General features: G+C 33.7%; 5 protein-coding genes across 11 annotated transcripts; 2 read left to right on the top strand and 3 right to left on the bottom strand.

The window, feature by feature from the left end:
* Positions 1 to 100: 100 nt before the first annotated feature.
* On the bottom strand, positions 101 to 4,829 carry LOC105673217 (protein zer-1 homolog). Of its 5 annotated transcripts, XM_012368695.2 has the most exons (10): positions 4,590 to 4,825; positions 3,943 to 4,503; positions 3,560 to 3,842; positions 3,104 to 3,401; positions 2,779 to 2,984; positions 2,448 to 2,619; positions 1,660 to 1,983; positions 1,407 to 1,556; positions 1,062 to 1,314; positions 101 to 974 (listed from the first exon to the last, which is right to left on the bottom strand). In XM_012368695.2, exons 2-10 carry the CDS (start codon positions 4,403 to 4,405, stop codon positions 775 to 777), a joined length of 2,349 nt encoding a protein of 782 aa, XP_012224118.1. In that variant the 5' UTR covers positions 4,406 to 4,503; positions 4,590 to 4,825; the 3' UTR covers positions 101 to 774. The 5 variants fall into 5 exon arrangements, with proteins under 5 accessions (XP_012224118.1, XP_067213461.1, XP_067213459.1 ...); XM_067357360.1 differs by having other exon boundaries at positions 101 to 1,314; positions 4,681 to 4,829; XM_067357358.1 differs by having other exon boundaries at positions 101 to 1,314; positions 4,590 to 4,827.
* Positions 4,830 to 5,113: 284 nt separating this feature from the next.
* Sas-4 (spindle assembly abnormal 4) lies at positions 5,114 to 9,890 on the bottom strand. Of its 2 annotated transcripts, XM_012368776.2 has the most exons (5): positions 9,649 to 9,890; positions 9,501 to 9,576; positions 5,855 to 9,302; positions 5,578 to 5,773; positions 5,114 to 5,467 (listed from the first exon to the last, which is right to left on the bottom strand). In XM_012368776.2, exons 3-5 carry the CDS (start codon positions 9,286 to 9,288, stop codon positions 5,336 to 5,338), a joined length of 3,762 nt encoding a protein of 1,253 aa, XP_012224199.1. In that variant the 5' UTR covers positions 9,289 to 9,302; positions 9,501 to 9,576; positions 9,649 to 9,890; the 3' UTR covers positions 5,114 to 5,335. The 2 variants fall into 2 exon arrangements, with proteins under 2 accessions (XP_012224199.1, XP_012224198.1); XM_012368775.2 differs by having other exon boundaries at positions 9,501 to 9,890.
* A 325-nt stretch (positions 9,891 to 10,215) lies between these two features.
* Positions 10,216 to 15,313, bottom strand: bon (tripartite motif-containing protein bonus). Its single transcript, XM_012368768.2, has 11 exons — positions 14,811 to 15,313; positions 14,424 to 14,653; positions 14,038 to 14,318; positions 13,855 to 13,965; positions 13,584 to 13,778; positions 13,391 to 13,503; positions 12,058 to 13,305; positions 11,669 to 11,831; positions 11,405 to 11,591; positions 11,173 to 11,325; positions 10,216 to 11,096 (listed from the first exon to the last, which is right to left on the bottom strand). Exons 1-11 carry the CDS (start codon positions 15,154 to 15,156, stop codon positions 10,923 to 10,925), a joined length of 3,201 nt encoding a protein of 1,066 aa, XP_012224191.1. The 5' UTR covers positions 15,157 to 15,313; the 3' UTR covers positions 10,216 to 10,922.
* A 394-nt stretch (positions 15,314 to 15,707) lies between these two features.
* On the top strand, positions 15,708 to 19,974 carry LOC105673257 (myosin heavy chain, clone 203-like). Its single transcript, XM_012368770.2, has 18 exons — positions 15,708 to 16,026; positions 16,084 to 16,187; positions 16,265 to 16,440; positions 16,506 to 16,681; positions 16,751 to 16,805; positions 16,874 to 16,997; positions 17,092 to 17,219; positions 17,280 to 17,403; positions 17,471 to 17,598; positions 17,667 to 17,790; positions 17,877 to 18,004; positions 18,071 to 18,197; positions 18,286 to 18,428; positions 18,532 to 18,643; positions 18,726 to 18,755; positions 18,894 to 19,019; positions 19,092 to 19,325; positions 19,532 to 19,974. Exons 1-18 carry the CDS (start codon positions 16,017 to 16,019, stop codon positions 19,610 to 19,612), a joined length of 2,130 nt encoding a protein of 709 aa, XP_012224193.1. The 5' UTR covers positions 15,708 to 16,016; the 3' UTR covers positions 19,613 to 19,974.
* A 185-nt stretch (positions 19,975 to 20,159) lies between these two features.
* LOC105673205 (WD repeat-containing protein 55 homolog) lies at positions 20,160 to 22,244 on the top strand. Of its 2 annotated transcripts, none has more exons than XM_012368677.2 (8): positions 20,160 to 20,335; positions 20,462 to 20,640; positions 20,772 to 20,940; positions 21,008 to 21,190; positions 21,261 to 21,334; positions 21,408 to 21,574; positions 21,652 to 21,869; positions 21,938 to 22,244. In XM_012368677.2, exons 2-8 carry the CDS (start codon positions 20,502 to 20,504, stop codon positions 22,194 to 22,196), a joined length of 1,209 nt encoding a protein of 402 aa, XP_012224100.1. In that variant the 5' UTR covers positions 20,160 to 20,335; positions 20,462 to 20,501; the 3' UTR covers positions 22,197 to 22,244. The 2 variants fall into 2 exon arrangements, with proteins under 2 accessions (XP_012224100.1, XP_067213470.1); XM_067357369.1 differs by having other exon boundaries at positions 20,160 to 20,337; positions 20,466 to 20,640.
* The last annotated feature ends 114 nt before the right edge of the window (positions 22,245 to 22,358 follow it).

Raw genomic sequence — 22,358 nt, 5'->3', positions numbered from 1 at the left:
AATGTATTGTTATATTATTTGTTGTCCAAACTCTATAAAGATCTAGAAATTCTTTAAAGCATAAGTTCAATTGCATAATTGGTACTTAATTGAGTTGGAGTTAATTTTTTCAGAGGATTTTAATATTAATAACGATAAATTACAAAACATTTAAATCTAATACACTTTACTGCTTCTTCATAAATTCTATTTACACGCAAGATCTTTCAATTGTCTATCTCGCTTTTACATGTCAGAAAAATTCTAATAAGAACAAATTATTTATGCTGTATTATCTACAAGAAAGAAGCAAAAAGGACAGGAAAAAAAGCACCCACTGTACGAAAGTTAATACACGTAGTTAAAGACAAGTCATAGTTGAGAGACAAGGTAATTACCTTACTTGCAACTTTTGCTTTTTACGATGAGCAAATTATGTACACTGAATGGATAAAGAATCCGCGGTTCGGTCAACTATCAATCATTACCAATAATGTATATGATAAATATTTGCCGATAATATTAAATAGTTTTAAAATATTTTACGTTCTTCATACTCACACACATGCTTTCAACAGGCATCCAGCCACGCACTCGCATGCTTAATTCTTGTAATTATAATATTGAGCATCCGTTCGTTTCCATCTTTTCGTTCAAAAAATTATAGTCATTTAACGCACTGGTTAACTGATTGGCTTCTCTGTGTTGTTAATAATACCAATTATAACTCATTTTGTCTAAAGAAACGACACAAGTAATTCAATGTATGAAACGATATTACTAAAATCTTTTTTTTTAACCATCCAAACTATATTCCGCATCTAATGCCGAATGAGAAACGTTTACATCGTCGGAATGACTTTCGTATTGACAGCAATTTTCAATCACTAAGTTTGCAAGTTCCTTTATACGCTCGTACGGTCTGGAGTCTGCTATCAATGTGTGTAGTTTCTCCATTCCTCCTTCTTTCACTACCAATGTACAGTATTTAAATGCTGAAACATAAATCGCATTGTAAAAAAAAAACATGACGCTTATATCTAGATATGTTTGACAAAAACGTTGACGTATCGCATACATACGGTATACTTTGGTGAGATTGGCTAGAGCCCAAGCGGCCCAATGTTGACACGGAGGAGTGTGGTATACATCCAACAGGCGTAGCAATGGTCCAAAAGAACGATAATTGATATTGCGTTCCGCATTTAAATCCCAACTTTCAATCGCTTGCACCATGTATTTAAGAACCTCATTGCGAGTCGGCTTTTCTATCGTCCAAGCGTCAAGACCATCAGATGCCATGTGTGCCAATATACCAGCGGCGTTGTACGGAACCTGTAAAACAACGCACTTGTTTAGCTAGTAAAGTTCAAGTTTCACAATGAGTCAAATAAAAAAAAAAAGGTATACACAAGTATATACAGAACCTCGATTCCATCGCTATTGGAACGTAATAGATTCGCGAAGACTGTTACATATCGCTCCTGCATAAGGTGAATTCGAAGATACTCGACTTCTGCTACATTACCGAGCAAACCCATCATATTCCTCAACAATTCTTCCTTGTGTGGATATTGCTGAACGATATGTGAGAAATTATCACAGTGAAAATACATACGCATGTGATGAATTAAATATACCAATTACACTCGTGATTAAGCAAATGTAACAATTATATACCTTTACGCACAACAGAAACAATGCCATGCCTTTTTCATCTAAGAATCGTTGGCAATTTATGGACGTTTCATCGGTCATGTTCCACATAGTCGACCATGCAACTTCTAATACGTCGTCAAATATATTAGACTCCACTCTATATTCCACCAATTCCAACATGGTCTTAACGCAACCCAATTTGCCGAGCAATCTTTTTTCTTTACCCTCCACTTGACAAGCCAAAGAGTTTAATAAATATATACCGATTCTTTGAACAAAACTCTCTGGTTCCGAATGTCTGGCTGAATGTAGAAGTACTTTAACAAGTGCTTCATAATTCGACATCTACAAATAAATGATAATAATTATATTATTTGAAAATGGTTGGACCCGTTTTAAACGATCTATAACTTGCAACAGAATTCGAGATAAGTATCTAGAAAACATTTGAAGAATATACATATACAAAATATGTATCACTAATTTACATTTTACGCGTGTTACGAGATGCATAAAATTGTAGAAAGTTTAGTTTCAAATTCTGTCGAAAATTATAGATTGTTTTCAACTGTTATTATACTAGAATAACAAAAAATGAATATTTTATGACTAGAAACTATTTAGAAATGAACCTCGCAAGTTAAAAATTCCTAATATATTATTAAAAAACGAAATTTTTTTCTTTGGAAAAACTGAACAAATGTCCACTCAGCTTTTTTATTTAGTTAAAAAATATCTATATCATTTAATATTGTAACAAACTTAATGATAAAATAACGTAAAAACTAGAAAACTTGAAAATAACAAACCACATCTTGTGGTATGCGAAATTGGCACAATGCCAAACATCCGTTTCGCATCATAGTTTCCTCATCTCTATGCGCGCTCATACCAGCAAGGAGGGTACTTATAATTCTTCTCTTCATTCGTGCTACTAATTCGCCTTTTTCCTTCATTTTTACTATGTAAAATAAGGTAGCGCTGCAATATTAATATATTGAATTAAAGTCGCAAGCTTACTGACGCTACGTTAACGATGCTTTCTCAAATTTTGCAACCGTTTCTCTTGGCCAATAAACAATCTAAAAATAATAAAGTGCGCGCAATGTGTAAGTGTATATACAATGTGTATATGCATACCTTCCTGATATCTGTATATGCTTCTGAGCTGGATGCTTTTCCATCGCTTCCAACACAGTGCACAGTGCTTGATCCATTCTGTGGCAATTCTCATATCTAAACACATGGTATAAATCACTGAGTACTTTTTGTAACAACTCCTGTTTATTGTCCATGCAAACATGAGCTGCGATCAATATTTGATCTTCGTTTGCATCACCAGCCACCTATATTATAAAAATTAATAGATAAATAAAAAGTAATATTTTACTAAAACTATATTGATTTTACTCATAAAAACACCAATTACTATAAAATTTCACCAGCATGTAATTGTGAAACTTACCACTTTTGCTGGTATGTCGTGCCTTCTGCAAGCACCATGGGCAGTACCATAAAGACCTAAAAATTGTAATGGCTTATGTATTCTAGAGGCGAGTCCTGGTATGTCAGAAAGCTGACAGAGATTAGTATCCTCGATTTTCATGTCGATAGGACGTTCGGCTACACCTCTTCCAGCTAGATTTGTACCACCGATATCTAAGGAAACCAATTGTGGTAAACCATTTACTAAGTCAGCTAAGACTCTATTAGGATTCTCAAACTGTCCGTGTTTGTAATTTGACTGTGAAATATCCAAGTGCCTGTAAAAATATTTTATTTAAATCCATAAGCTTATTGTCTATTAAGCTCAATTCTCTACATATTTGTATCTTTGAGAAAAAATGTTACGACTAGATTTCACGGTTATTTTATACTATATAATAAGACTAATTATATTTATATAATTGTTAGAATGTACCTTAAATTCTTCAATTGGCTGATGTTTTTAACAAAAGATTTTGAATCCGTATTGACTTTAACATTATACAAAGTTAACGACACTAAATTTGGTACTAGATGATAAAATTCAAAAGTATCAATGTCAAAACTATTAGATAAGTCCAGATGCGTCAAATTGATTAATCCTGCCAGTAACAAGACATATTCTGATGCAGCTATTCCTAAATATCCTAATGCCAAACGTCTTAAATTTGGCGTTTTGAAAACATATCCTCGTTTGTAGTAATCGAAAGATGATTCAGCTACAATAAAATGTAAAAAATATTTTAACTGACACATCAATTATTAGATATTATTATAATACACTACAAAATAAATTAATAATCATACGTAGTTTCTTACCTGGGCTCAAACGCGATGGTACAATCATCGAAGTTCCATGAAATGCTAAACTATGAAGATTTTCTGAATTGGCATTAATATGTTCGATACAAAGTTCCGTTAAATTACTACAATCGGTAAGTTCTAAATCGTAGAGTTTGTGACTGGTAAGAGTCTGAACCGAAGTGTCAGTTAAGCTGCAACTGGAGATTTTAACGTGCTTCAGTCGAGTAGCCGCTAAGTTTTTAAAGATTGAAAAAAAACAATCGTCGTCCTCGGTCGCCTCGCTGTATTGCGCATACTCGATAATTTTGTCACATATCTCGCTCGGGAAAGTAATCCCTTTCCGTAATATTCGATGACCCCGTCTTCCCTTTATCGAGATAATGTCGAGATTCTCGCAGATCAATTTAAAGCAGAGATCGGTGAGCCGCTCCGGGCCTACATATTGATCCGTGTGAAACAAGTCATCCAGCTCCGCCATTCTCCCGATGATAATTTTATTGGATCACGACTGAATCATGCGTGAGAGGATGCACGTTATATTTTCTCTGTAATTACGCAATTTCAGCTGTCAAATACCTAGAGAAATACTATATGTCAAACGAAGCATCAGCTGGGAAACGCGCGACATGGCGTGCCACAGAAATGTTTAGTTGTATACGAACTTTTCGCTGACCGCATTTAGTCGTTTCATTCACACCGCGTGTCAATGTCGTAATCTTAGCCGCGTGTCTCGTAACATTTTTGCATCCTTACCGAAAGCGATACAGCCAGTTTGTGTGCAACTCGAGCCGTGACAAAATAACACGACAATTTAATGTTCAGTCTAAAATCTTCCGAAAAGTTACAGCTGTTACTACTCACTGTCGCCACCACCATTACCACCTCGTTCGGTTAATACTGCTGCGTAATACTACTACTCGTTATTATGGACGATTCATACTCCGTCCGACATCCAATAAGAAAATACATTTCCTAGGAACTTTAACTAACGCGTTTTGTTTTCCAAACAAATCCTTCTACGAACATGCTGTATTATTGCACACTATATTTTAAACACCAGGATTTTAGTCCACAAGTTTTTATTCTATGGACATACTGTATTAAATGTATTTCAAAGTATGATATAAAATATGCCACACTTTTTAACAAATTCCCAACGACCTAATGACAGAAATAAATGCAACAATTTCATGTAAAATTAAAAAATATAATTCTCAGTCTTTATTAACTTATATTATATATAAAGAGTTATTACATTCCTACAAAAATAGTCTCTGTATGCAGTATCAATGGTCATTCACATTACATTGTGAATGTACTTTGCGCGTTTTTGTTTTGTATTTTACATTTGTTTCATATAAAATTATTACTCGTTGCTTCCAAAGAATCCTTGGTGAAATAAAAAAACTTAATTATCGTAGTAATCCATCAAAAGATTTCCATCTTTGTCCTTCAATCGTTTTCTTCCGCTGGAATAACGCGTTTCTTGGCTACCATCCGCATACACTAGTTTTACAGTACCATCAGGATATTCTCGTCTCTGAAATATACAAAGATTCAATTCAAAGTTTATGTAATTCGATACAAAATACACGCTACATGAATCGAAGCAACATTCGAAATAGAAATATAAAGAATTAACTCGTTCACCTTGAGATTTTTTGTTTGAATTTCTCTCTGGCCATTCGGTAAAGTTAGAATCTTATCGCCGTTAGTGAAGATTTGCACTGCCGTTCCGTCTGGTAATGACCATTTCTCCATGCCATCCGCTTGTACTATTTTTACAGCGCCGTCCGGGAACAACACTTCGACAGTACCGTCGGCAGTACGTTTTTCCACTTGACCACTGTGAATTTTTTTTATTTGTTATGCATTATATCGATAAGCGAGAATAAAATAGAAAAGCTAATCAAGTAAACAAACATACCTAGAAAACTCCAAAATTTGTAAGCCATCAGGAGTCATAGTGCACCACGTTCGAGACGCAGAGTAAAAGTACTTCACTTTCCCATCCTTGTCGGTTTCGCGCACGTCTCCGTTGTAATAAATCATCTTTGTGATTCCTTGATCGGGAAAGACCTTTTTCATATTACCGTTTGGATACAAATACTCGAAGCATCTGTCAGAATGTTGAATTTGTTTTGCGACATCTTTGGGACTTATTCCAGTCTGATGAAGCGAGGGGGAATGTAATGTCATATTTGAATTCTTCTCAGCTACCTGATCTCTATCTTTATCTTCATTTATTTCGTGCAATCTCTCGGTGTAACATTTCGTGTTCTTCGCATCATCAACTGTTGTTCGTTCGAGGCCTTCGCTTGCAAAATAGGATTTGTCGCTGCTTTTTCCGGATATTTCGTTGCTCCTTGGAACGTTTACATTTCGCATTTGTGTAACTATTGACTGGTAAGGATTATTTATATCTTGTTCAATGTGATATTCTTGATCGTCCACTAAATCCGATGTTGCGTCTTTCAATAGATTTTTGTATAAATTTTTCTTTTCTGCGGCAATATTTCCTGTTGGAATACGTTTTGGCTGCGTTTCAACTCTAACATCGATTGGTTTAGATTCTATTTTATTTGCAGATATTCTATTCTCTATTTGTTCAAAATCGTCGTTTATATCGATTGCTTTTGATTCTACCGACTTCTTGTTTCTTTTCTTGTCGTTATCATCATCATTATTGTCATTTTCGTCATGAATAAACGCACCCGAGGAAGTATCCGACAAATCTCGAGATATTTTCGCTGATGTCTCTTTAGACGAGGAAGCTGCAATAACACGTTTATTAATTTGATTAATAGCTTTCGCAATTACTTGCCCGTTTGTGCTCTTCTTGATATTTTTGACGTTTTTTACTTTTTTAACATTTTGTAAATTCGCGATTTCTTGCTTCAGCTTTGAAATTTCCACTCGTAGTACACGAAGCTCACTTTTATACCTCGATTCGGCGGCGTTCCATCTGCTTTCTTTGATATTCAATTCGTCTCCCAAGTTTTCTAATTGTTCCTGTAAGTCTTGCGCCGTTTGTCTTTCCATTTTATTTTGCTTCGCCTTTTCTTGAGCGTCGCGAATTCTACTCTCCATTGCTACCTTCTCACGTGCTAGCTTCTTTTTCTCTTCTTCCAACTGGTTTTGTATTCTCCTTCTGTTCTCTTCAAAATTTTTTTCTTTCTCCATGTATTCTTTACGCAATATCGTTTGTTCTTCCTGCAGTTTTCGGCGCTGCAGCAATAAGGTTGCACTTTCCTTTCGAAATATATCAATTTCCTTCTCAAGTTCTAATAGTCGACTTTTTAAAAGTTCCGATTCGAAAGTATTTATCCGATCTTCTCTCGCATTCAAACATATTTTCTCGGTTTTCTCGTTTTTCAGTGTATATTCTTCTTTTTCGTGCACGCTCAACTCCTGGCGAGAACCTGACAATGATGACGATGACGATGATGATGATGATGAAAATGAAAGGATGGATTGGTTAAACATTTGACCAGTTTCTTCGGTCATCGTATCATCATCGGGCAATTCGTTTTTACAACTGGAAGTATTTCCCTCTTCGGGAACGCTGAAAGGTTCGCTTTTCATCGCGCGATAAAACAAATCTTTTACATCTTGCTGCAAAGACAATCGTCGCGACGCATCGACCGCTTTTTCATCGTCGATTATTGTCAGAGAGGACATTTGTTCCTCATAATCTTCTGGCTTCTCCTCGACGTCGGACGATTCCGATGAAAGGAAGGAATTATTGTCCGAATCCTGCTGTTCGAGCTCATCTTCAAATGAAGATTTATTTGTAGCGTCAGACGTGTCGATTAAATCTATAGTTCTATATTCGTTATATTCAGAAAATCTAACATGATGGCTCGCATCATTATTGCGTGTTAAGCTGCGATCATTTGCCGTGGAAACGTCTCCCTCTTCACTGTCAGAGGTCAATTCTGCGACAATAGGTGTGTTGTACAATGCATCCTGATTGTTCAGTGTTAAATGTCCCTGTGCCTCTTTTTGCGTGTCACTGACAGTTTCCCAACAGGAATTAATAGCGGCAACACTGGTACGAGAACGTTTATAAACATCAAATTGCTCAACTCGACGAGGTGATTTTAAATTTTCGATGTGCGCAGATCGTTGAACTACCTGCTGGATCGTACCGTTCCTTCGTTTATCACTTAGCTGTTTCATACTTGTCGTGACACCGCTCTCGCTTCCTGCATAATTTAACGTTTTCTTTATTTTAAATGGCGTAGATTGCTGCAAGAATGCAAGAACAGTGCTCGATGTTGAACAAAAACTAGAGTTCTCTGCTTTCTCTTCCAACAATTCGAATATTCTTACCTCTTCCAATTCTCTTTCTGCTTTTGAATCGCAATCTGACATACTCATTCTTTCTGATAAATGTTTTGGTTGATCGGAAGTAGCGTTATTCGTGACCTGTTTATTACAAGCAACAGATTCAGATTTATTAAGAATCTTCCTTGGTAATGAAACAGCTTTCAGATTTAATCGTTGCCTTCCAATTGCAGCAGAAACGTTGCTTGGAGATTCCGAGACTATATTTTTGCATACGGATTTCTTGCTTTTATGAGTTCTATCGGCACGTTCTTTATTAAGTGATAAAAGTGTGCTGTGCTTTTTTGTAGTTGGAAGATGTGAGTTTGTAGATATTTTGTATCTCGACAATCCTTGGCCTTTCTTTAGGAATGGTTTCTTTGGCTTAGCCATTACACCTGCATGCACATTTGAAGCAACTTCTGCCTCTCTCTTCAATTTCTCTTCCAATAGCGTGTGAAAGTCTTCTTTAGGTGATGGCAGAGGGATATCGTCAATTGAGACATGCAATGCTATATTGTTCGAAGATAATGGTTTTATTCCTTCTATTAATAAATCGTTACTCAGTTCTTCCTTTGGCAATAATATACTGGAATTGTAATGTTTCACAGAATTTCTATTATTTTCAACAATTGTGGCAATATCATTCGGTATTTCGATTTCTTTTTCTTCTTCTTCTCCTTCAGTTTCTTCTTCACATTTTTCACATGATGTATCAATATTTGTTGGCATTTCTCTTTCAGACATTTCTAACATACTGTCTGAATCTCTTGCATCATATTGGAGCAATGGAGAATCATGGGACATTGTTTCTTGTGCATCTATCTCTATCTCATCACACACATCTTCAGTATTTTCAATAATATTATTAAAATCATGTATTGGCAAACCAAGTGCTTTGTAAATACGATCTTTCTCATTGCTTAAAATTTCTCTTTGCATTTGTTGCTGTTTTAGGAGTCTTTCTTGTTGTTCCAATTGCCATTGTTTCAGTTTCTGTAAGCGTTTAGTTATAGAAGCTTCTAAATCCATGATTCTCACAATATCTGAAATAGTTGAAATTATTCATTTAAATGAAGAATAAATTAATCAAATATATTTGAGCTCTGTAAGAAAATAATTGAGCTCTGATATGTAAGTAATATAAAGTAATATAAGTATAATTTACAATCGATATTCATAGTTCTATTTTCCACAAAATAGTTAGCTTCCATTTCAGTACCTTGCTATGTGAACATACTCACCAAGATAAATGATCCTTAACTATCAATAAATTGAACGCCTGATTGTTCATTCTCTTCTTTTACTCTCTCTTCATCTCTATTGTAGAAAATGAGAGAAAAATAAATGAATAACTTTACAATTATCGACATATTGCTAAACAATACATACACGTAACGTGGCAAATAAACGGTTTGATAATTCAAAATGTTATCCTTATTATCCGACAGGAATAGGATTAGGTTAGTATCAAGGATACCAACTTAATCTGAAATTTAAAAAAACACCATTTTTATGAAAACAAGCATTGTTAGAATAAACGGATTGGTTGATGCTTATGGCGAAAAAGAAAAACCCTAAACATTAATTAAACAAAATTTTAAAACCATATATACAATAGCAAATAAATTTTTGTCCAAATTGTAGAGTTAATCAATTCTACATTTACATATTAGTTTTTAGAATAAAAAAAATTGTTTTCATAGATATTACATAAACTCTCGAATGCATTTGCAATCTAAATTAATAATACCGTATTATTTGGGGTGCATTAATATAAATGTGTACAAATAAATTACTATTGTATATCAGTAATTTCTGAAGAAATAAATTTTTGCTACAACTTCTTGACGTGAGACGTTCAATAAAATTATAAAATAATCAATATCAAAATATACATGTCTCGTAATTACTATTCCAATTATTTAAAACAACTGCTGTCTGTAACAAAATACTTGGTAAAAATTACAAAGAAATTTTTATTATTTTATCTACATATATAATATAAAAATTTATGAGTAAAAGATGAAAGAAATAAAAAAAATAATGATATTCGTCAAATAATTGTATATTAAATTAACTATTCTATTAACCAAATATGAGTAATAACAAGTACTACTAGGCGCAAGTTCACTAACGAGATAAAACTTCAAGCAATAATGTATGCCTAAATACATACTAAAAATATATTGTTTAGCTAAATTTAACTAAAAATCTAGCATGTCATCTCGTGCATTAAAATATGTTTGTTTAACCGAGACAACTTAACTTTACAGATAAGGCTCAGATTATAGAAAATATATAATCAAACCCCTTCTTCTCATGCATCCCTCGCTATTTTATATTTGCGATTCGCTTTCTCTCCAAAATGTTCATTTCACATTTGTACAATTAGGCTATGAGCGAAGAGTGAGAAAAATGCTACAACTAAAGGATTTTAAATCCCAAAATTAAGATTGAAGAGATTTGATTATATATTCCCTTGCTTTATTCTACAATATTTTTTAGAAATTTATCCTATTATGATAGTTTCGGTAGTATTTATCACGTTCTACCAGATAATTAATTTTTTATAATTTAACGTAAGTATAAAGTCACGCGAGCAACTTATTCCCAAACGTAACAATTCCGGCGAGGTACAATTGATAACAATTTACACGTTCCTTTTAATCATTGATTATGCGTCTGTATTTTCTGTTAGGCGGGAAAACTTCTTCGTCCTCGTCCTTATCAGGTGTGAGAAAAGGATCGTCATACGCGTAATTTGGTGCCCATTTTAGTAACAATTTCTCAAAAAACTCTTCTAAATTTCTAGCTTCTTGATAAACTTGTGAATCCACCTGGAAAAATAAATAAAGATAAATAAGAAAAAATGGCAAAATGAAAAAAAAAAACTAAAAATCTTCACCGACTTACTGGATTGTATGTAAAAGCGTTTTTGAACATGAGTCTGATGTCCGCCATGACTTGTCTTAAATCTGTGTAATGATCAACATGATCAGGTTTTAACTTTTCCCTAATTATATCTAACGCAATCGGCTTCTTAATAATCCGATGATAATCGACAATCTGAGGAGAAAAAAATAATGATTGGATTATTTTCACTGGTCGATCTCGGTATCGGATAAAAATTTTGTCACATATTTACCTCACTCGATACAACCTCCCGAAAAGGAAGACTTTGCTCGTATTGACAGTAGAGCTCTAAAACAATTCTTTGTGCAATACGCAATTCCTTCGTGCTCATACCAGTTGACTTCTTCTCGCTGCTTGATACATCGTCCGAACAGTCAAGCACATTTGTACATAACATACACTGCCAAGTTTCACTTTCACTAAAAGAAATGTATAATTAGTAATAACAAAAAGTCGGAGCAAAATAAAAATGCGTCATAAACCGATGATTGCTTACTCGGGAAATGATTTTAAGCTAGGTATGTGACAATAGAGGTGAAAAACTTTTGGACATTTATCGCAGCACAAAACAGCATCTCCCCCATCCATGCAAACGGCACACCAGTCCTCGTTTGGATCGTCCTTAATTACCATAGGCACTGATACATTTTTTGAATTATCTGTTGGAAGAGACATGCGGAATTAGAATAAAATAGAAAAAGAATGTAAACTCCACTGTCATACGCAAAAAATGGAACTATAATAAGATATATTTGTAAAATGTACTTACATTATATAGCTTACGTTGACTGATTTTATACTTCATTCTTTCTTTAAATTATTCTAGATATAATACTATTCACTTACTGATAACGTGAAAAGTAACCAATAATGAGTCTGACTGACCTGTTGGATTTTCAGTTATCGAATTGATATCTTCGTCAGTTGAACTATCAACTTGCGTCGAATCCATTTGATTTCTTTGTGCCTCTGGTATCACCACAATTCCATTGCTATCCAGTTTTGCGATAGTAAGCATTAGATCATTCAATGATTTCTGACAAAACTTGTCTAGACTCTTCTCAGTATCGTCCGATTTGCCAGGAGTGGTAACAGGACTAGGTGTTTTGGGCACCGACGAGCTCACAGTGTGTCCAGCAACAGTAGACGGGCTTTGCAGCTGAGATGAATTATCGCACGGACTAACACTCGCTACGGCACCATATTTTTGATTGTTATTGGCTTGTTGATTTCTTAAAGTAATTTTGTACGTGTCATTGACAGGAGCTGGCATTATATGAGCCACTTGTTGATTTCGAGACGCAGTATAAGGAAGGCAGGGATTGGCTTGCTGAGGTATATGCCAACGATGCTGCATAGGATAGTTTCCCATGTGTTGCGTCGTCGGCGGAGTTAAATTGCATTGCTGCAAACGCGTCGTCCCAGACATAACAGACGCGTTCGCCGATTGATACGAGTGTGGTGGCGGCACCTGGACTAATCCTCTCGAAGGGGTGCCATTTGAGGAATATCTGTACCCAGGAGGTAATCGATATGACATGTGATTGGTGGACGGTCGGAAGGAAGGATACGGGGGTGGTGGAAGAGGAGTATTATGTGCAAGAAGTCCGCGTAAACTCGCGTTTTGTCCGAGCTGATCTAGATTTTGAACCTGCTGATGCGGATGCGTGGATGACGTCACCTGTTGCTGATGACAATTGCCCAAGGGGCGTTGCTGATGTATCATTGAGGGTTGTTGCAATCGATTACTGTAACTGACGGCGTATGGCACTCGTGGCTGATGTGCCTGTGGCGATGATCTAGGAGGCATATTGTGCGGTGCAGGATATTGTTGCAAGTAATTCTGCGATGGTTGCGTGTGTTGTGGTTGCTGTTGAGGCGGCACATGTAGAGGCACTTGTTGCTGATAAGAGTTCTGTTGCGCGTTAGCAGGCTGCTGCGTTACCATCGTGGGTATTATTAAATTCTGCTGAACGACAACGGGAACAGCACCATCCGTGGGAGCACTCGCAGAATTGGTCGGTTGTTTCTGCTCGGCTTGCGATTCATTATAAGTACTATTGCTGCTGGTCGAAGGTGATGTGGACGGATACACTCTACCATCGACAACTATCGCTCCGATCGTCGATACCACTGTGAATGCAATACAGATTGTACTAATTTGACTAAGAAATTTATTATTAAGCAGAAAACTATTAAATTGTCGTATCAAACTAACCTTTTATTAAATCTGGTACTTTTTCCAAAGACAGATGTATTCTGACTGGTATCTCAGGATTTGGTATATCAGCTCGTCTACTTTTTATCCTTTGTAAATGACTTGTAATTGATCTGTAATATCATTATTCGTTATTATTGGTACATATTACTTATGTACATGAATAGAGATTGACATCCAAAATCCAATGTACTTTTTACTATATAATAATTCCATATCTGAGCCTTTCTTCAAAGCATGAGTGCCAAAAAGTATACAATGATCTGTAAGCTTGGACAATTGATCCAAAGCAACTTTTTTCTCATTTAATGTATTCTGCTTTTGATCGCATACTTCGGTTAATCGCATTATTAATTGTTTCCCTCTCGTATTAATAGCATTTGTAAATCTGCAACAAAGAAACAAAATATGAGAAATGATATAGTATAATGCCAACAGATAATACATATGTATCATATACTTACTGTACTACCATTTGTGTGATATCTTGAACAAGATTCTTTTTCTTTTCCAATATTAAGATTTGCCTATCTTCTATAACTTTCATTGCACTTTTCAATAACACTCGTTTGTAACTAAAAATTTTCTTATAAATTTATGATTCTTTGATATTTCATCAAATGTATGAAACTACTTATGAGACTTACCTTACTTCTTTGAGCAAAGTGGACATGGAAGACCGAGTTTCAGCAGCAATTTCATGAATAAATTTATATTTATGATCACGATGTTCGCTGAGTTGACAGTCTCTACAAGTTAGTCGATCGCATGTTTGACAAAACAAAGATAACTGTTCGTGAGAATGGATTGTGCAAAACAAATATGCAGGTATCTTTTTATTGCTTCTTTTAGCGTTATCTTTATCATTTGCCACTTCATCCTTAGGCTTAATTGTATGGTCCTTTGTTATCTTCAATCTTTGATGAGCCTTAAAATAGTTTCCAATTTGAATTAACAATTTACTTAAATGTCCTTTAATTTTTAAGAGACATATATTCATATATGCATTGTTTAATATATATCTTATAATTACCAGAACACAGCTCTGGCAAATATATTCTTGACATTCGATGCACCAGCTAGTGGCAGTAACATTATCAACACAACTGGTACATTTCTTTTCCTCCTCGATTTCTTTAGTTTCATCGTCCAATCCTAAATTGCTGTCCTCATCCAATAGTTTTGAGAGAAATCTATTTTCAATCAAATTTTCCACTTGGCTAGTTACATTACAAATATGACACATAATCACATTACTCTCCACTGTAAAACATAATACCAGCATGAGTATAAGACAAATTTTAAATAAAATAAAATTAAACACTGAAGTAAGAATCTATATTGCCAATTTTAATATCATTAATAAACATTAATTTTGCCAAAGGTAAATTAAGTACTAAAAAGGGTATATGTTACATACATAGCACATCTACGTCGACCGATGTATTAGGGTCACTTAGCTTAGTACTGACACATGCTGTACAAGCCGCATGTAAGCACTCGAGTAGCTTTGGATCATCTCCCAAAGTAAACACTTTGTTGCAAAAGACGCATTTTGACAAAAATGCACGCATTTCGCTTTCTTGGCTTTCAGTGGTACACTCAATACGTTGGTCGTTGCATTCCTCTTCGACACAAACAGCATCCTGCATTTGGGATTGTTGTGTGTTTTGCTTGGATGTATTTTGCTCGGGAGGTTCCTCTTTTACTGTTACAGGTGATGCAGATAACGCCGACATTCCCGCCATTAATTCAGGACCCTCCATATTTGCAGTAAAATTTGATGATGTGGCCTTTTCGCAACTTTACAAAGTGATTTAAGTTATAACTTGCGGTAGAAAATGTTTCTCAAATAAGGTAGCGCCATGGCAGCCATTTTAATAAATATATCTATGTGCTATAAATAAATAGATTATAGTTACGTACATTATTGAAGTAAAGAATTGAGAACTTCTCAGTTACTTAGAAAGTTCGCTCACTAGAAGTTCAACAGTTACTAGCTCTTAAGGCTTCTACACACACGACGCGTCATGCAAGGCAGAAGTCGGTACAGGAGCCAATCAACTTTCCGCTTTTCTGCAACCAACGGGAGATTATTGCAGTATGATTTCTTTAGCTTGATATAATTATTTTTTATGCTATAAATTAGTCGTCGTTCTCAGCTATTTTTTCTTAATAAACAATTTCTAGATAGGACACTGAACGATTATTGTAACTTCTCGCGGTTGTTTGATGCAATACAAAATATTTGCACAATAGACCAGCAGAGAGAGTTGCAGCATGCTCGGGCGGCAAATATAATAAAACAGAATATCACTAAACGATGAATATGAACATATGTTTATTCTTAAACAATAATTTAATTTCCATGCATTTTACGTGATATTATTTTACTTTAATAAAATTGAAAATTCTTCCGAAACATCCTACGTACGATGAAAATTCTATTATCATGACAGATGCATGCTACTTATTAGTAGTAAAAAAAGTATTAGCAGCAAGTTTGAATTGAAATTTTCATTTACTTTACCTAACTTCAAGCAATTAGAAAATATAAACAGATGATAATCGAGTGCGTAATAGCTTGTGTGATACCGATGATACCGATATTATAACAATATTAAACATGCAAGAAGGTAAGTTTCGTATTTTATTTTCATGCAACTGTGTTATAATCTTTGAAAAATTTACAGCTTCCCAGAAAAGTCGTCAAAATAGGGGCAAGTTTATCGATACGTTAATATCACAATGGACGAAGCGAACGGGAAGTAATATTCCATTGAATCAAGCAGAAGAGGTATAAATTTTTCTTTGTTTTTTCTTTTCAATTAAATTCCGAAATTGATCTTTTATAAACACTTGCAAAAATAACAGGTGGCCTGTTCAAACACTGAAAGTAACAAGCTAGAAAGTATGCAGCATATTCTGCAGGATCAGGAACGCGTCATCCAAGATCTGAAAAGGAAACTGAAAGAGAGTCAGCAAGTGGAAGCCTTTTTGTCCGCCACCTTGGAAAAAGAAGCACACAATAAGGAGGAGATTCAAACAAAGTAATATTTTTTTCCATTACGTATGTCTTTTGTATATATATTTGATTTTGCTTTTGACACCACAGATTAAATGCCACATGGGAATCCGTCAACACCATCACGGAATACTTCAATTACATCAGCGAGAGTCTCACCAGTTTCCAACAACACCGTGCTAATTTGTTTACTCTGTACAACAATGTGATTCTGAAGCAACAGGAAACCATTCAGCAGCTTCAATTGAATGAGACAAAGTCGAAAGGTAAGATCTAATTTAAAATCGTTTCAATCTCAATCCTATATCTGTAACAATTAATTTCGTAATCTGCAGATCTGGAGAATCATGTTGCGCAAGTAGAAAATAAATCATTACTTCAAGAAAAAAGGTATTTTTCATAAACTATCAATAATTTACTACATAAATCAATATTATCAAAATTATTTTTTAATTTAGACTACAAGAAGCGATAGCAGAGCAGGAAAAATTGCGAAAGCAACTGGAGAATTCCGAGCACAAATTACAATTGCAAAAGAATGAATTGACGAATTGCAATTCCGAAAAGCTCGTGCTCGTTAAGGTCCGCGTTAGACATTTCTCAAAAAATTCCACAGTTCTACTCTTCTTATATTGTAAATTTATTTTATTTTGATGGACGACTTTTTTTAATGCAGGAACAGCAGCGATTGCTATCGAAATATGAAAGTTCACAATCACGATTGCAAATGCTCGAGGAAGAAAAATGCAATATCGCGAAATTACTCGCACAATTAGAAAATAAATTGCATCTTGAAGAAGAAAAGTAAGTTATCGAATACAATAAATTGTACGATACTAATGACAACTAAATAATTTTTTTCAGAATGCAAGCGGCACTGACAGAGCAGAATAAATTACAGAAACAACTGGAGAATTCCGAGCACGAATTACAGTTACAAAAGAATGAATTGGCGAATAGCAATGCTGAAAAACTCAAGCTTGCTCAGGTTCGTAACAGGCATTTCTCGAAGAAATTCTACACCTCTTGTTATATCGATGGCTTTTCTAATTTAGGAACAGCAGCGATTGCAAACGGAATCTGCAAATTTACAATGGCAACTGCAAGCGATCAAGGAAGAAAAATGTAATACTGCAAAATCAACCGAACAACTGGAAATTAAATTGCGTCTTGAAGAAGAGAAGTAAGCCATTGTGCATCGCACGCAATAAATCGTACGATAATAATATCATTTAAATATATTTTTTTCAGAATGCAAGCAGCACTGACGGAGCAGAATAAATTACGGAAACAGTTAGAGAACTCGGAATACGAACTGCAATTGCAAAAGAATGAATTGACGAATAGCCGTACTGAAAAGCTCAAGCTGGTCAAGGTTTGTCTTCGGCATTTTTCGAAAAAAAAAATCTTATAGTTCTTCGTATATTAATTTTATTTTGATTCATGGTTTTGTTAACTCAGGAACAGCAGCAGTTGCTATCACAATGTGAAAGTTTACAATCGCGATTACAAGCTGTCGAGAAAGAAAAATCCGATATCGCGAAATTAGTCACTGAATTGGAAAGCAAATTACAACTTCAAGAAGAAGAGTAAGAAATCGTGCATTAAACGCAATAAATTGTATGATGATAATGTCAATGAAATAATTTTTTCAGAATACAAGAAGCATTGACAGAGCAAAATAAATTGCAAAACCAAATAGATGACACCAAGCGCGAATTCTATTCACAAAAAAATGAATTGAAAAGTGCACATACCGAAGAAAAAGAAATACTTATCAAAGTATTAAAAAAATACTTTAGGATTTTTTTTTATTTTCTTATTTGTTCCATGTTTTTAATTAATCTGTAATCTTTAATATTTATTTCAGGAAAAACAGCAATTGTTATCAAAATTAGATAGTTTACAATCGCAGTTAAAAATACTACAAAAAGACAAAAGCAATATTACAGAAATAATTGCGCACAGAGATGCGCATCTTTCAAAACTTGAAAATGAAGTTTCTATGTATAAGTACGGAAAATTTCTGAAATTATACTATGTATTTTAAAATTAAAAATATTTTTATTGGTAGATTTACATTAATTACATTTTTATTTGTTTTTATTGTGATAAGAAATCAAATCGACGCAATGGAGACGAATAATAACGAAGCACGTACTAAATGCGAAGCATTGGTAGAAAAACAAAATTTATGCGAGAAAGAATTGCGTGCAAAAACAGAAAAAGTAAGTTATGTGAAATTTTTTAATATTAATCATCGCATCTCTATTAATATAATATTTTCTATTATATAATATTATTTTGCAGATCCAAAATTTGGAGGCAACGTTAAGCGAGGTAAAGCAGAGGCAAATATTATCAGTGACATAATCAAAATAAAGAAAAAAAAATTAATCTATCTCAAAAAATCTATTTCGTTGATTGGTTTTTTCTACTCTGTTTATGTCATTGATAAGATTTGTTTCCTTATTTTAGATGCAAAAGAATTTAGAAAGAACTAAAATTAGCAACGACCTTACCAATCTCGTACATCAGCAACAACTGAAGACTCTTCAAGAGGAGAAAAAAGAAGCTCTAAAGAGAGAAAGTACAAGAATTCAGGTAATCAACAAAAAAAGGATGCTTCTTGTCCCTTATTTTCAATTAATCTGAAATATCTAATGTTTATTTCAGGAAAACCAGCAATTATTATCAAAATTGGAGAATTTACAATCGCAGTTAATACTACAGATAGACAGTCATCAGAATAGTGAGTACAACGAAAGTCTTCAAGAAAAGATGAAAGAAATGTCACAGAAATCGAATGAAAATCGAGAACCCAATTTTACGAAGGCTCAGAAGAATGTAAAGCGCAAAAACGAGGTCCGATTTAGTCCTGAAATTATAGAAAATTCCGATGAAAGTCATGTAAGTGTGTTACGATTTATTGTATAAATTATTATTAATTTTCGATTCTATTCGCTTGTAAATTATCAGTGCTATTGAGAATGCAAAAATGTATAAGCTTTTAATATACAATATTTTTGTCCTTTTATTTACTTGTTACTAAAGATATCAAGCTAAAATAACTAAGCAAAAGCATTTTATTAATCTTTTTATTTCTCCTTTTACAGCAAGTAGATGGCCCGGCGGAAAGGAAATTTTTCAAATCTGGTCCTATATTGCGTACTTATTCAAGGCGAACACAGAATTAGAAAAAGAATATATTAAAAAATCAAGAAATCAAGTGAAAAACAAACCAAGAAATCATGTGAATACAAGTTAGAAGCTCTAGATATTTAATGTAAACTTAAGATTGATATCAAATGAACAGATGATCATATTTAGATTAACATAATGAATACAGAGCGTTTTGTTCTAATAGATCAGACGATCCTTTATCTGACATTTCTATTCTAATTACTTAAAGTTAACTCTGTGTTCACCATGACATATGTAATGAAAAGAATTTGTTTTTTTGTTCACATTACTGTTTGATTTAAATGTAAGAGATACGTATAATAATGTATTTTATGTCAGATCTCAGGATCGCAAAATAAAAGAAAGTTTAAAACTATTTTTAAATGATTATAGTACTTATTATTATTGTATTCATTAAATAAATATTTCAACAATGCGCAGTTCTCAGGCAATGCAAAGTTTTTAATTGTTCCTCCACTAAACATTCATTCACAGAGATAGTATTTCCATTTATGGCCATTCTTACAATTAATCTTCCCGCAAACCTACAGTAAATATAACCTAAATGATTAAACACATAACCTCGATCTCAATCGCATGGTGTGGAGTGTAGAATAGCGGTTGTACAGTATTGCATAGTATTCAGTTGTATTATTGATTGTATAATTTGATTGTGTCTGAAGAATATTTTGAAAAAATATAAAATTATTTGTCTTTGAAAGTACGCTGAAATTTAGGTAAATTAATAGATTTATAATCTCATAGTATGATATGAGACACATCCAAGATCTTTACAGCAGAATGTCATTTTTATCAACTTTGATATATTTATTTTTTATAACATTATAATTGTTCATTCACAGGTGTGATTTAATATCTGATATTGAATACAATCTTACAAAAATGAATCAAGATACAGATAGTGATTCGGAAAGTTTATCAACTGATTCAACTTCATCAATGTCAGACAGTGATGATGATAGAATATCTGACAGAATTTCTCTTACCGAGAAGTCAGAAGCTGCAGCATTACTTTCCACAGGTATTTATCTCATATTTTTAAGTTTTTGAAAAAAGATATCTTTTGAAGATGGAAAAGAAACTACAAAAGACAAAATACAGCAAAACTATGTAGAACATTCATTTTTCTCTTACATGTATTATTATTTCAAGACAATGATGATGAAGAAGAGAATGAAGTTGTCAAATCTATATTAGATGGGAAGAAATTGAACAGGAACCATCCACCATCTATTATATTGGAAGATATGATAACAGATATATGTTTTCATCCTAAAGTAGATACTATAGGTGTAGCTAGTATTACAGGAGATATTTTTCTGTAAGTTTAACAATGCATATCTATTTTTTATTCTGGATAAAATATTTTATACAATCTTTTATTTTAGATATACATATAACAATGAAGAAACTAATCTTGTATCAACTATAGAATCTCATCTTAAAGCTTGCCGGGACATTGAGTTTAGTGCAGATGGACTATCGTTATTCTCAGTTGGAAAAGATCTATGTATAGCGATAACTGATGTAGAAACTAAAAAACTAACTAGGTTCTATGAGAAGGCCCATGAGTACGTATAACATACTTTTATTTACATATTATGATACTAATGCATCTCTCATAATTCAACTGTATCTTAGGCAACCTATATATACGATGACAATAATCAACGAACACGTGTTTGCAACAGGCGATGATGATGGTGTAGTAAAATGTAATAATAATTATTAGATTGATAACCAAACCCAAAAATCAAACAAGTCTTACATAATAAAGATTTTTTTAAGTATGGGATCTCAGGCGAAAGGGAAGTGAGCCAATATGTTCTATAAAAAAGGTAGAAGATTACATCAGCGCAATGATAACGAATAGAGAAGCCAAGTATTTGGCTTGTGCGAGTGGTGATGGTTGTCTGACGACTTTAAACATACCGGAAAGAAAGATGCATGTACAGGTATTGTAAAGAATAACGCGCAATTAGATGTCTGTCACGTGACACTAAGTTAATCTTGTGTATCTTATTGTACACAGTCTGAGGAGTACGATGAGGAACTTACGTGTCTTGGTTTGTTTAAAATGGAAAGTAAATTATTATTGACTACTAGCAAGGGAAAAATGTACATCTATAATTGGGGAGAATTTGGACTACATTCGGATGAATTTCCAAACATCACGAAAAAGGCCATAAACTGTATGATTCCTATAACAGAAAATGTTGCAATAACCGGAGGAGAGGACGGAATACTTAGGTAAGAAACAAAGAGAGACTTATATTATTTATGATATTTGCGTAATATTATCTTTATGAAATGAACAGGGCGACGAGTTTGTTTCCTCATCAGCATCTTGGCATAGTAGGACAGCATGATTTTTCTGTTGAAACACTCGATATCAGCAACAACGGAACTTTAATAGCGTCTTCTTCGCATAACAATGATATCAAATTCTGGAATGTACAATATTTTGAAACTTTAAATGTTAATCAAACCATAAAAGGTGGGAAGAAAAAACAACTGGTGCATAATCTTCCCAGCAGTCAGATTAAAAATCAATCAGATTTCTTTGCAGAAATGTAATTTTAATAATTTTTTGCAAATAAATTATATAATTAATATACTGCCTAATCCAAATATTTTAATAATCCTTTATATACCCCGTTTAAAGATAAAAATCATATTATCATATTAATAAAAATTTAAAGTTTAAAGATAAAAATCATATTTACACGTTTCACGCCT

The sequence above is a fragment of the Linepithema humile genome, chromosome 6 (genome assembly GCF_040581485.1).
Source record: "Linepithema humile isolate Giens D197 chromosome 6, Lhum_UNIL_v1.0, whole genome shotgun sequence".
Lineage (NCBI taxonomy): Eukaryota > Metazoa > Arthropoda > Insecta > Hymenoptera > Formicidae > Linepithema > Linepithema humile.
The sequence above is the reverse complement of the archived record's forward strand: the minus strand, read 5'-3'. Positions and strand labels throughout refer to the sequence as shown.

Excerpts from the sequence above, each read along its gene's own strand:
- bon (XM_012368768.2), bottom strand. The coding sequence starts at position 15,156 with ATGGAGGGTCCTGAATTAATGGCGGGAATGTCGGCGTTATCTGCATCA. Across the intron at positions 13,779-13,854 it reads ATCACACAAATGGTAGTACA|ATTTACAAATGCTATTAATA; the intron begins GTAAGTATATGA and ends TCTTTGTTGCAG. Across the intron at positions 11,592-11,668 it reads AGCTTAAAATCATTTCCCGA|TGAAAGTGAAACTTGGCAGT; the intron begins GTAAGCAATCAT and ends CATTTCTTTTAG.
- Sas-4 (XM_012368775.2), bottom strand. The coding sequence starts at position 9,288 with ATGGATTTAGAAGCTTCTATAACTAAACGCTTACAGAAACTGAAACAA. Across the intron at positions 5,774-5,854 it reads CAAATTTTGGAGTTTTCTAG|TGGTCAAGTGGAAAAACGTA; the intron begins GTATGTTTGTTT and ends AAAAATTCACAG. Across the intron at positions 5,468-5,577 it reads TTCAAACAAAAAATCTCAAG|AGACGAGAATATCCTGATGG; the intron begins GTGAACGAGTTA and ends TGTATATTTCAG.
- LOC105673217 (XM_067357360.1), bottom strand. The coding sequence starts at position 4,405 with ATGGCGGAGCTGGATGACTTGTTTCACACGGATCAATATGTAGGCCCG. Across the intron at positions 2,620-2,778 it reads CATATACAGATATCAGGAAG|CGCTACCTTATTTTACATAG; the intron begins GTATGCATATAC and ends TTAATATTGCAG. Across the intron at positions 1,984-2,447 it reads TTCGCATACCACAAGATGTG|ATGTCGAATTATGAAGCACT; the intron begins GTTTGTTATTTT and ends ATTTATTTGTAG.
- LOC105673257 (XM_012368770.2), top strand. Across the intron at positions 16,998-17,091 it reads AAAAGCTCGTGCTCGTTAAG|GAACAGCAGCGATTGCTATC; the intron begins GTCCGCGTTAGA and ends TTTTTAATGCAG. Across the intron at positions 18,429-18,531 it reads AATGAAGTTTCTATGTATAA|AAATCAAATCGACGCAATGG; the intron begins GTACGGAAAATT and ends TATTGTGATAAG.
- LOC105673205 (XM_012368677.2), top strand. The coding sequence starts at position 20,502 with ATGAATCAAGATACAGATAGTGATTCGGAAAGTTTATCAACTGATTCA. Across the intron at positions 20,941-21,007 it reads ATTACAGGAGATATTTTTCT|ATATACATATAACAATGAAG; the intron begins GTAAGTTTAACA and ends CTTTTATTTTAG. Across the intron at positions 21,191-21,260 it reads TTCTATGAGAAGGCCCATGA|GCAACCTATATATACGATGA; the intron begins GTACGTATAACA and ends ACTGTATCTTAG.